Source organism: Sceloporus occidentalis, unplaced genomic scaffold (assembly GCF_023333645.1).
Source record: "Sceloporus occidentalis isolate IW3139 unplaced genomic scaffold, rSceOcc1.0.p SCAF_60, whole genome shotgun sequence".
Lineage (NCBI taxonomy): Eukaryota > Metazoa > Chordata > Lepidosauria > Squamata > Phrynosomatidae > Sceloporus > Sceloporus occidentalis.
This window is the reverse complement of record NW_028317040.1, coordinates 2,689,620-2,703,640: the sequence shown is the minus strand read 5'-3', so window position 1 is coordinate 2,703,640 and position 14,021 is coordinate 2,689,620. Positions and strand designations below refer to the sequence as shown.

At 34.7% G+C, this 14,021-nt stretch overlaps 1 protein-coding gene across 1 annotated transcript; it reads left to right on the top strand.

Annotated features, from left to right (window-relative positions):
• Window positions 1–8,073: 8,073 nt before the first annotated feature.
• LOC149287475 (cis-aconitate decarboxylase-like) lies at window positions 8,074–13,705 on the top strand. The gene is made up of 6 exons (XM_089492820.1): window positions 8,074–8,139; window positions 10,737–10,791; window positions 11,045–11,232; window positions 11,936–12,040; window positions 12,133–12,338; window positions 12,784–13,705. The coding sequence occupies exons 1-6, from the start codon at window positions 8,074–8,076 to the stop codon at window positions 13,703–13,705; spliced, it is 1,542 nt and encodes a 513-aa protein (XP_089348946.1).
• The last annotated feature ends 316 nt before the right edge of the window (window positions 13,706–14,021 follow it).

The following is a 14,021-nucleotide window of genomic DNA, read 5'->3' as shown; positions in this document are numbered from 1 at the left end:
ATTATGTAAAATGTTTCTTTCATATTTTTTGCCACAAATGCGTGTCATATAACACAAAAGTAGACACCAATAGGGTGTTGTCATAGGAAAACAACTTAAGTTGTCCACGTTTTTTTCCATTTTATGTTTGCTATGTAGCATTAATATTCTCACACCCAACAATGAAACTCAAAATGTTTCGCCACTGAGGTGCTTTAAATTAAATTTGAATATTTCTCAAAGTTATATTGATTCAATATGATATTTTGGAGGTTATGCGAATAATTGCACTTATATAGTATATCCATGATAACAAGTTGATTTCGAAACCATGTTGAATTGGAATGCACACGTAAATTCCATGTCCTAAGAAAGAAAAACTATTTCCAAATTGGTAGTTCCATTCTCATGACACTAGATAATGATGGTCACATGGCAGTGTGGAAAGGAAATTAACAACTTAAGGACAAAAGCATTTCTAGACTTTCTAAACAGAGCATTTTGTTTGTATCCACCCATCCAGGGCCAGACTGGGAATGAAGAGCAACCCTGGAAATATTTGGACACCAGCCCTACATATTTTATCGTGTGGTCGAGCTCTTGTACACCACACCCCTTTCTGAGTCACACTGTTTGCCATCCAAATAGCTATAAACCATTCTTTTCAAAATTATATTAAATTGTTCCTTAATGATAACATAGTACCACAGTATGATTATTAAAATCCCAGGAACCAAAAGTGTAACATGTCCCACAGTGCCACCTTTCCTCCCAAACAGCATGTTTGTGCCATCTGTTCCCCCAAGCAGTTTGTCTGTGCCATCTTATTGGCCCCAAAAGTGTGCCTGTACCATTTCTAGCCCCAAACAGCCAGTCTGTACCATTTTGTGCCCCCAGATAGCCTGCTTGTGCCATTTCTGCCCCAAGCAGCCTGCTTGTAAACGCACGTTTCACATTAACTTTTTTGTCTCTTTTTATCTCTCTTTCTCTCTTTTATCGACTGACATTTGTTTTGATGAATATTTATGTCTGTAAAATGAATATCCATGTTTTGATTTTGCAGTTTTTAACTAATACAGTTCAGTTAAAAAAAAACCCATGCAGGTGACTGTGAATGCAGTTTTGGAAAAAAAAAAAATCTATGTAACTCATTATTCAGTGGCATATAAATTAGTGTTAAAGGGGTAGCACAGTGGCTTTTTATACTAAAGATCATATGTTGGCATTGGAAAAGTTTAATTGTCTTTGAAATACTGTTTTTGTCTGTCTCTTCATGGAGCTTATTTTACAGTGGGTACAGTTGTATACGTGTCCTTTGGATTCTAGACATTTGTGTATGACTTCTACAGCTAAGATATAAAAATGTATCAATTTAGGATATGTCCTTTAGTAGTGGCCACAGTCTAGATTTCACAACAACAATTTAGGGTTTAGTCAATGTATGCATTTTCTACTAATGTTGACATCAATTAAGGTTTAGATGGATCATTAAATCAAGCTTCAGATTATTATACACATATGACAATGTGTTTTAATCACTACAGGGATTAAAAGCCTGCTTATGAACATAATTAATATAGACATGTTTGTGACCTATGCAGAAGAATGATGCCAACCTTTGGCATTGCATAGGTGTGGGAGAAGTCTGTTGATTCGTACTATCAATATAGTTTTGAATACATTATGACTACACCTACAAATCAACAAACCATTTGACCGTATCAAGCAATATAATGCAGATAATATAAGAGGTTATGATGAACAGGGAAATGGTTTGTTTTTTTCCTGTACTGGTCATTGCTTTTGTCGAAGGGGAGTTTCCCTCGGATCATTAAGCATTTTTCTTTGTTTTGTAGCTCAGCATTGAGCAGTTCAGGATGACAAGGTAATTAACCAGGTTTAGCTACTTTGTAACATGGCTCGTTAAAGGGAAACTCCCACCAACTTGGTTATTACTTGTAAATTGGTTTTCCATTTTCAAAAGTAAATGTTTCCAAAAGTATTGTGCTGCTTTCCTCTTTTTATAAACTATTCTAGTTTTTGCATAATATACCGTATTGGCAAGAATATAGGCCGTGCCCGAATATAGGCTGCACCCTTAAAGTTCGGTGCTATTTTAAAGAAAACATTATTTTTAAGGAAAAAATACACATTAGTGGAATGGTAAAGCAGTATTTTATCTAATGAACAGGCATACACGTATTTTAACATTTTTGTATCTATTATACAGTTTATCCCTATATCCCTATCTATCTTATCTCTCCTTTTATGCATTTTCTCCCCATTTCTCTTTAGCTCTCACTTTTCTCACTAGCATCTACCAGACCTTTCTCAATAATCTCTTTCCTTTCTCACTTAGCCCCCTCTTTCTCCCTCTGCCCCCTTCTCCCCACCTCTTACCTTTGTCCACTCTCCATGCACACACATACACTGCCCATGCACACACACCTGTCGTTACACACACAAATACACTGTGCTTAAACACTGCCCATATACACACATATTGCGCCTTTAGACACCTGCCTATACACAAATATATACACTCCCTTACACACTCTTGCCCATACACACACATATATATATATATATACACTACCTATATACACTGCCCATGCACACACATATACACTGCCTGTATTCACACACCTGTTCATACACACACATATACACTGCCCTTACACACGCTTGCCCATATACACATATACACTGCTCTTAGACATGGCTTCTCCTCACACACATATACACTGCCTTTACACTCATATATACACTGCCCTTACACATGTCTGCCCATACATACACTCATTGGCCACTTTATTAGGTAAATTGCTTGTTAGCCAATCACATGGCAGCAACTCAATGCTTCAAACCTAGCATCAAAATGGGGAAGAAAGGGGATTTAAGTGATGGGCTGGTCTGAGTATTTCAGAAACTGCTGATATACTGGGATTTGCATTGGGATATTTACCTTTTGTGTTGGAAGTCTTTTTACTCTTTGTGTCTGGAATGTCTTAAGAAAATAACAGAATTACTTCCTTGTTGTAACCCCTGGAGGTTTTACAATACACAAAATTAGAAGGTCCACAGTATAATGAATTTACAGATAAGATATATTTTGGTCATTATCTACTAACATGAATATACTATGACTTCATTGCCAGAGCCTCAGTGTGCAATAAAATATTATGACTCAATTAACCTTTAATTGACCTTTTTTTAAAAAAAAAACAAAAAACATATGAGGAACACAATAAACCAACCAGTAAGAAAAATACTATTTTAACAGACTTTATGGGTCTGTCCAGGACCAGATTTCCATTTAAGACAATAATTTGTATTAATTCTTGAATTTTTTAGATATTCAAGGGGCTCCTTTGTTGCTCCTTATTTGCCAAAAAACCCTTTTAAGGACATCAACAAAATAGTTCCACTACTTAAGAGCATAAATATGAGTGTGACTGATGAGATTTTGATATCAATCAGAAAATGTATTTATTGTGGTTCTTATAATTGATGTGTTAGAAGCAGGAAAAATCGCCAAGCTTAAGGTTCTGAGCGACTTTGACAAGGGCCAAATTGATGGCTAGTGCCATAGCATCTCCAAAACTGCAGCTCTTGTGGGGTGTTCCCAGTCTGCAGTGGTCAGTACCTATCAAAAGCGGTCCAAGGAAGGAAAAGCGGTGAACCGGGCTGACCCATATGGTCAAATCCAACAGACGAGCTACTATAGTTAAAATTGCTGAAAAAGTTAATGCTGGTTCTGAACACATGGCACCAGGATGCATCTATGGAGGCCCCACCTTGCAACTTACAGGACTTAAAGGATCTGCTGCTAACGTCTTGGTGCCAGATAAAACAGCACAACTTCAGAGGTCTAGTGGAGTCCATGCCTCGATGGGTAAGGGCTGATTACAAACGGAGCTCTGCACTTTATTTATCTTTCATATATATATATATATATATATATTAAATTAAATATTTGTTAGCACCCGGGCATATTACAAGTGCTTCCAGTCAAGTGAGTGCATTACATTCTATATCTTTTGTTTATATATAGTATATATTTACTTAGATATTATTCCGAATGTGTCACTATAGAATACATCTGAAAAACAAATAGTTGCTATGCTATTTTATTTTTTATTTAAAATAGAAAAATTAGTTATATAAAGAGCATGAAGCCCATTAAACAGGAAATATTTCAGAAATGTATTGTGACAGTTAACACAGGTTGAGATTGATGCTAAGTCGCTGCTCATCTACCATACTGGAAGTCTAGTCAATAGTTTAGTTTAGGAACACCTCTCAAATATAATTTCCAAATCCAAAAAGGCCTCTGAATTTCACAAAAACAAAACTTAAGATGTATCTGAGTAGATTTTGCTTGCCATGCACAAGTCTAATAAAGATATAGCCAACTGCCTAAATAAATTCATTACCTAGTGTGCACATTCACTCTCACCTGATTGAAGGATTGGTTGAGAAGACGCCAAAAGTGGCGCTATTTTGCCCTAAGGTGAACTTCCACCAAAATCTTGCATAGAAACTGGTGTGAACTTCTGCCAAAATGGTGGTGCCCTTAGGTAAACTTTAGTCAAAATGGCGGTTCTTAAATTACGTAATCCCTCTCGATTGGAGGATCAGACGAGAGCATATCACTGGAAGTGCTGCCATTTTAGCGGAAGTTTGTCCCAGGTTATATCAGTGAAGATAGAAGATAAAAGATAAAAGAGACACGATAAACAACAAGAAGATGCAAAAGAGGAAGTAGTCATCAGAGGCGGAAGTGGTCGCCAGAAGCATAAGTGGTCGGCAGAGAAGGTATGCAAACATTTAGATAGCGTGAGAGAGTGAGTGAGAGTGTATTGAAAAGGCCATTGAATTTCAATCGAAAATTCTGAGCTTTTTGCTTTGTTCTCTTTCGCTTCGTTGGGGCTTTGGCCTTGTTTCTGTGTCTTTTTCTGAATCACAGAATTTGCTGAAATTATGTAAATTTACAATTCGTACGAATTCGAATTCCCAAATCTATTAGAGATATTACAAAAGGTCTTAATGGTAATCCTTGCTAGTTCAACGTAAATGAACTAATACGCTAAATATTGCAGCCCTTCCTTTTAGGGTATGTCCCTTTTAGAATGCCTATATGTGTTCCACGTAAGAAATCAGTATTTGGTGAGAAAGAAGTGGCAGTATTTTTTGTTGGGAGGTTTCTAAGTTCTATTACTCTCTTTGCAGTTTTCTCTAATATTATTTGCCGCATTGATCAAAGCCTTTAAAAGAAAAATCAACAAGACATGTGTCATACTTAATCATTCACTGTCCATAGCAGGCATCAGGGTGTGTTAAGTCCAGTAACCATAAACGTGGCCTCCAATTATTGAAGCAATAATGAAATGCATTGACACTCCTGGATGGTCCTCTTTTTACTACACAAGAGAAGGTTCTTACCGATTGAAATATTAATTTTTCATGGATAAAGAGTATTTTAATGATATAGCCCTGGAAGCTTGCACAATTGCCATCTTCAGCACTGATGTTCAGAACTCATGCACTCTTTCGTTTCGTCTGTGTACAAGCCGTGAACTATATTGCGGATTGTGGATAGCCTAGAGGAGCTGAATAGATGCCAAAAAATGCTTCCGCTCAGGTGTCATTCAACAACTATTCTTCTATACTCTACTTACAAATCGGTCGACGAGTACAGAATTTTGAAACTATGTATTTTCAAGAACCATTAAACACGTAAATTGTTTTCAAATGTTTTTACATTACATAACCCTGTGATGTCAAAATGTCAAAACACATCCCCAGGCTTAAAGCCAGGCTTCCATATAAATACTTCTAAAGTCTTAAATATTTGACATAACTTCATGTTCCTTTATTTAAAATGTTTGAGTTCTATCATATAACAATATTTAACATCTTTGAAGTGAATGATGTTTATCTTTAGCTCACAAGGTAGATAAAAAATATTCATTTTACTGCCTTTAGAATACTAAGTAGCAGTTACCAGATTCAGGGACCACCACTGTTTTTTAGTTGAGTTTCAGCACTGGACAGAAGGCAAGTGTTTATAATGTTTGGCAATTTCCAGCATTTCTTTGTCTAAAAAGCAACCTAAACCATTAGTGACCTTCAACAAGGTGCCCCATTTGTTCTTGAAATTTAAAATATACAAAATGATTACATGAGAGATCATAACTTACAGTATATATCATCATCAGTTTGCATTATTTGTTTACATAGTTAATCACCTAGAAAGAAGACACAAAATCCATCAAAAGTGAACTCATCAAGTACCCATATGGGTTGATCCAGAGAAATGCAATACACCTTATTAGACCTTTATCAAAAGGCAACATCACTTATGATGTATGGACTGTTTTTGCTAGAAATGGATTGACCCTTTTTAACCTTTAACCTTAATCAGCCAAAATCACTTCATTTGGATGTACATCTCACTTCTTAACTGTTAAAAACATTGCATTTTTAAAAATAAGTTGTCATTTTCTTCTTTAAAATTATTCCATATTTTGCATTAGACAATATTTCCAGCTGTGTATTTGTTATGTGTATGTGTTCTAGTTGTGTTATCCATTAGACATACACACTTACTCCATATAATACTGCCTTATGATAAATACAAGAATGGTGCAGTGTTAATCACTCCACACTCTGACTAATGAAACCCTTTAGAGGAAATAATTAAACTGGGCTTCATAAAGAATCACTTGACTGCCTCAAAAAACCAACTTTCAGCTTATTAGAACCAAATGAGATAATACCAGGATGTTTGCAAGACTAAACTACATTACAATATAAAGCATTGCATTTAAGAAATATACTTATTTTTCTATGATCCTTTCCCTTTAACATAAAACCTATTTTCCTTCAACTTTAGGGTGTGCCCCATGTTCTCTGTAAAGTGCTATGAATGAAAATAATATATTTGTATGTTGTAATCAAAATGTCATATAGGTATCTTTTCTCCAAAGAAAATTTGGAAACTCTTGTCTTCATTGCTGAGATCTTCCAAGTCATTTTATTACACATCTCTGATAAATAGCGATTTTCGAAATTTTAATGCTTTCATTTACATTTTTAGTATGCATAGTATTGAGATTCCTTATCTGTATCGGATCTGTAAGTTTATCATGAATATACTATTCATGGGTCTTACACATTAGAATACAACAGGAGTTTAAAGTGGCACTCACTTTAACAATTCACAACTGTGTCATTAAAAGGTTCATATACAGCATTCTAAATCTCTTAATAGATTGTAAACTTGTTTGAGCAGGACCTTCACCGCATTTAGTTTCTCTAAGCACAAATTGTTATGCAATGTGCTAGTTGCTATACCCTGGTCGCCCTTTTTATAATTGAACCTGCATATCGCTACATCAGGCTCAACTACTAATTATTCTAATCTTATGCCATGTATGTAAACAAATGAAATACATCTTATGTAAAGGAAAAATTGTTTGTCAATGTTGGATCTTTAACCATACATTTTCCAGTGCCTGTTAGAGTTCCTCTTATTTAACTGGGCGAAAAAATAATTACATTTTCCAGTGCCTGTCCATTTTCCAGTGCCTGTTAAAGTCCCTCTTCTTTAACAGGGTGAAAAATGAATACAAACTATTTTACAATCTCATGAGAACTTTGTTATTGATAAAATAAATCTTAGTTGAAATATATAGGGCTTTATATAGAGATGTAACAAAGTATTTCTCCACAACCCACCAAAACAAGTCTTATGAGGAGGTCCATTTCAAGAAAGCAACATTGCGCAACTGTTTGGTTTGAAATTTCATCTGGGAAATGTGTTTTTATTAATTGACACATTCAAAAATGATAGCTCAGAAATATTCCGCAAACTCATAGCCGCCAAAAAAAATTAATTGCTCTTGAGATTCTTTAAAAACAGGGTTTCCCTCTGTGTCAGAATTGGCTTATTTAACCATAAATTTACCTGTGCCTGTTACAATATATTTATACACTTAATTTAAAGATGTGGATTAAAAAAATACATAATCTACAAATTCTCATGATCACAAATGGTTAAAAAGTATTTCAAAGGTAGAAATGATGAGAATGAGGAAGAATTTCCCTACTCTAGAGGTGTTTGATCTTCAGGCAGCAGCAAACATTACAAGAAAGGTAACAATAAGGGAAATAGAAAGAAAAACATTAAGATAAATAAAATGTAGCTTATGATAAAGATATAGGATGTGATTCAAATAAAAAAAGCAGAGAACAACTAATACGTATGAAGTCATTTTTATTACTGCTTATTCAGATACATAATTTAAAGAAGATTTGAAACAAATATTGGTATTTTATTAAAGGTTATCCAGTTTTAAATGACAGCTAACTGAAAAAACAGTAGTGTAGTTTGTAGGAAAAGACAAACTCTTAAAAACATATTATCACCCACAGACATGACCAATACATTTAAAAAAGAAAAGGATAAATCTGGTGATTTTTTTTAATATAACAAAGGGATGTTGTGGACACTGTGATATATCTCCCCCACAAAACTACAAATTTCTTATGTTTAGTTACTCAAAAAGTATACTATCCAGAGATATACTTCCTGTACTTCCAAATTTGTAGTGTATATGCTGGAGTGCCCCTGTGGCCTCCAACACCAAGGAAAAGCAAGTAGGTGTTTTCATAAAAGACTGTAGGAACATAAATATACTATCAGAAAAAATTATGAAAGGCATATTGTATCAAAGCACTTTATTGATTACAGACTTAAAGCTATGGGAACAGAAGAGGTAAATTTGGGTCCGGGGAAGGCTAATGGACATCTTAGTGAAAGAAAAAAATTCTGGACACTTACTATGAATACTCTGGTTCCTAAAGAGTTAAATGACAGTTTTGACATTATACCTTTCTTAGAACGAAGTGGTTGGTTGTTGAGGTTATTACTAGTGAATTAAAAGATTATTAAGCAATAGTATTTGCTGGGTGTGCACTGATCTCTTGCTTTCTTCATATTTTCTGTTGCCATAATAGCATCTTCAGGCTTTTTCTGTGGACATGGCATAGGAGGTGCTGCCATCTGTAGGATATAAGTATTCATTAAAGAGAAAATATCCTGAACGTGAAATTAACGCATGTAGTGAAATTCACACTTCCTACGAATTGGTGAAACACAATGCCTTCTTCAGAACACTATCTTTGTCTAACTAGGGGGATTACCATCGACCCTGGGAAGAGAGAAAGACTTGTATTGTATGTTATTGTAGAGCAAATACATGATACACATGTCTGGTAATAAACAATTAAAGAGTTTAGCAGAAAATGTCGTGTCAGCCTCAAAATCATTGGGGTCCTAAAGACATGGGATCCAGCTGCACCACAGGCAGGGACAGCTCTATAAGATAGGCAGTTAGCTTCTCAACTAAATGGTTCTGTCAACCCCCCCCCCCCCCTAGCCAACTCATTGACATCTCTGTAATACATTTAATACATTCAAACCATAAAAATAAGATTCAAATGCATTTCTTTAATCAGACAGGAAATGCATTATTTTTCAAACAAATTAACCATATTTTAAACAATCCTAAACAATAATTTTAAACACTAAATAAAACTTAAAAACCCAAACATTTGGCATGTATACAATCAGTTACATGCAAAATCAAAATCCTAATGCTTTTTAAGAATTTCAGCTGGAGTGGGGTATTTTGAACTGAAGGGACCCTATGGAACAGCCATCCTGAGCCTTGTCTTTTGAATTAATCAATAAATCCAAGTACCGTATATGCATTTTGATGTGTCTAGTGACAGCACCAGTATTTCCAAGAGTGAATAAGCCAGTTCTTGAAAGATTAGTCACCGTAACATTCTATAGGCACTTTCTGTTTTATAGAGATACCATACAATGAATTGTTTCTTTTTATTTCCTACAAAAATTCCCAGTTAATTATTTTAGATTGCATTTCCTGGGTGTAAACATTTGAGGTAAGACAGCCTATTTCCTCTGTCATAATAAAGACGTAAGAAGGCACATGTTTGTCCAACCAAATAAATAGCCACTTTCACAAGGCAAACATAGATACAATTCTTCTGAGCATTTAGAATCATCCCATCCTAAACCTTACACTTTGTACAAGATGTTTTCTTTAACCTTCCAGGTAAGTTATACCTGTTAACATGGTAAAATATTTTAGTTTTTTTTAAATGTATATTTGTTTTGCCTTTTTTTTTAAAATCAAATGTTTTTATATGTTGAATTATTGTGGGAAATAGTTTCCAGTTTTCTGTTGTACTTTACATGTAATATCATATAAATTGTTTTTCTAGTGTATTTACTTGAAAATAGGTATATATATTTAGGTAGTTATATATATTTGTTTCAGTAAGAATGATAACTTAAATGAAAATAAAAATGTCTATGATCAATTGTTATAACAAAAACAATGCGATCTATATATATATATATATATATATATATATATAACATGTAGTAAAGGCATATAACATGTAGTAAAGGCATATGACATGAAAATTAAAATATTTAAAGGCAGTTAAAGTAAAAAGGTGTATTTCAAACAAGGGACAATAGTAGCATTTGAAATGTATGATATAATATATATAAACCACCTTATATGTATACCATAAAGAAGTGTGGCAGAAAAAAATCTAAATATAATCTGAAGCATTTTAAGAGTTATAGTATATAATACCATTTATATATATTTATATAATAATATATATTATTACATTTTATTTTATTTTTTTAGAATGCTAGGAAGTTTCACCAAGCAACAAGGCAGATTCACAAGTCTGCTTTAAAAGGTAATACAGAAATCTCTGTGGAATTTACAATTTATGTATTTAGTTATTAGTAGTAAGAAATAGGTTTTTTTTTTTTCCAAAACCATTTTCTTGAAAGATCCACTTTTACTTACCTAAGGAAGTCCTGATAAAATGAATTGTGTGTGTATTAGAGAAGATATGCTTTACTGTACTTTACTGAGCTCTGGCAAATGTATTCATATAATTATTTAATAAAGTCTGTATAAAATTACATTTTTGTTGCCATCCCTAGTGGTTGTTGGCCCTCAGTTCGAAGAAACTGTGACCAGCAGTTTTGCATCATTTATCAGTGAAATCCGCCCAGAACACCTGTCTGATGTTGTACAGCACAGAAGCAAACGCATGATTCTGGACAACATTGGTGTTGGCCTTGTGGGCACTAAAACACATGTCTTCAACATCATTGTGCAATATTGTCAGGTAACACAACAGTGTGCGATATGTTGATTATGAATGTCTACTATAGCTTATTGTAAAAAAATCACTACTGGCAAGACAATATTTTACAGCTTATACATATATACCTGCAATAATTTACAGGTTCAAATCACAGCAGAATAATATGTTTTCCATATCTTTCTACTTTCTACTTCAAATTATGGGTGGTTTATGTCTTCTGTTAAGAACAAAAGTCTTACAGTTTCTTCAATCAGTTTCAAAACTGCATGCTACTGCAACCCATTAGTAATATAACTGCTTATATTTTATTATGTGTTGAAATGCTGAATGTTTTAAATAGTTTAAATATTTAATATATTTAAATATATTTAATATTTTTAAATATGGTAACTACAATGGGCCTCAAAATGAAATATAATATAAAAAGGCAGTAGTAAACATATAATATGACAAGTCCCACCAATCATTCTCTAACCTCTAACGGTAGGAGAATGAGTACGCAATAACCCAGCTCTACAATCTGATTTGTTTATTCACTGAACATGTGACATCAAGAGGTTCCCAGGAGTCACGAGAAGCACCCATGTGTGGTTGAATTCTCTGACCACTGGGAAAATAAGGGTATGATGACACTTAGTGATAGTTGCTATCACCCAGCTGCAACGGACAATTCAGGCTCAAGCAGTGGTATCACCTAATAATTATTTTGTGGGTTTTTTTTAAGGACCTACATGTTTCAAGACATGGAAATACAGCTGTTTGCTCGGTTTATGGACAAAAGGGATTCAAACTGTCCCCAACACTTGCTGCGTACACCAATGGAGTAGCAGTAAGTTGTTTTTTTTTTAATATGGTTTGTAATGGGCAAAACTATCTCAATGTAGCAGTTGCTAAAAATCATAACCTCTAATATCTATAAAGGTTCACTCGATGGACTTTGATGATACTTGGCATCCTGCTACACATCCATCAGGTGCAGTGCTACCCTCACTCCTGGCCTTGTCTGAGCTGCTTTCAAAGGACAAAAAAATCAGTGGAGAGGACCTTTTGATGGCTTTTAATGTGGGAATCGAAGTACAAGGACGGCTGATGTGTTTCTCACATGAATCCAAAAACATCCCTAAAAAGTGAGTGCATCGCAATCTCGTTCACATGTTATTCAGAATAAATTTATGACTCTTGAATTCTGGTATCCTGCTGCTTTATGTTCCTTTTTATGGAGTGTTGCACAAGCACACAATAGTGCTGCTTAAGTAAAATCAATAGGACATATTTGAATCATATGATGTGTCTATAAATTATGAACTTTTTATCAAGTATTTGTAGACTTTGGTATGAACAATCTAGACAGTAAATAGGATACAAACCTTAGTACGTCTTATTTACATACACACCAATTATTAATCTTGGTAGCAATGATGTTGCTGTGCATATTTAATCACCGCAATGCAATTTTATATTGCACCTGTCCTTAACTATATTAAACAACCTGCCTCTACAATGAAAACAAATATATTGAGCATATGTAAACCTAAACACCTAATGTAACATTCGTTTGTTTTCCTCCTACAGATTTCATCCACCCTCTGTTGTTGGCACCATGGGAAGTGCTGCTGCATCAGCCAAACTTCTTTCACTGAATAAAGATCAATGCACCCATGCTATGGCGATTGCAGCCTCTCTTGCTGGAGCCCCAATGGCAAATGCTGCTACTCTTGCTAAACCGTTGCACATTGGTAATGCCACCAGATTAGGGCTTGAGGCAGCACTTCTTGCTGCAAAGGGAATGGAGGCCAATCCCCTTATATTGGATGATGTCCCTGGGTGCTCAGGTTTTAGTGCATTTTATGGTGATTACCATCCTAAATTGTTAGCTGCACCAGGAGAGCAATATGAATTTCTCTTGGAAAAGCAAGATATTGCATTCAAGTCATTTCCGGCTCATCTTGGTATGCACTGGATAGCAGATGCTTCAGTTTCAGTCAGAAATAATTTCATAAGTCAATATGGGTCATTTGATCCATCTGCCATCCAATCAATTCTCCTCAGAGTCCCAGTTTCTAAGTATATCAACCGACCCTTTCCTGAGTCAGAACATGAGGCCAGGCATTCTTTCCAGTTCAATGCTTGCACTGCACTGTTAGATGGAGAAGTAAATGTCAGCTCCTTTGATGATGACCATATTTATCGTAATGATCTCCAGAACATGCTAAGTAAAGTGATAGTTGAACATCCAGAAGATAATGTAGCCAACTTTGATAAAATGTATGGAGAGGTGGCTTTACTGTTGAAAAACGGAGACATGCTGATAGGAAAATGCGATACATTCTATGGGCACTGGAGGAAACCTCTAAGTCGGGATTCTTTGTTAAAGAAATTCCGTTCCAACGCTAGAAATGTTCTCCAGGAAGATAGCATAGAAATGGTAATACAAATGGTGGAGAATTTAGAAAGTGTAACAGATGGCTCCCAGCTGCCACTGCTACTTCAGTAATTATTCATATTAATTATCAGTACGAACATTCTATGCAGCATAAAAAAGGCATCAGGATATCAAAGAAAAGAAGGCATATATTGTGATAACATACAAAAGGCATGGAGACTTAAGCCTCTACTGAATCATAGGCTGAGATGGCAGATATCAACCAACTGGCCCAGCTAGATTGTCCTTTCTTTCATATTTGTTATATTTGTTACATAATACTACTCTAAAATTGTATTATCTTGCAACTTTAAAAATGTATATTGCATTTGTCTCATTTGGGAAAGAAGATTTTGCCTTTGTGTATTGTTAATTTATATCATCAACA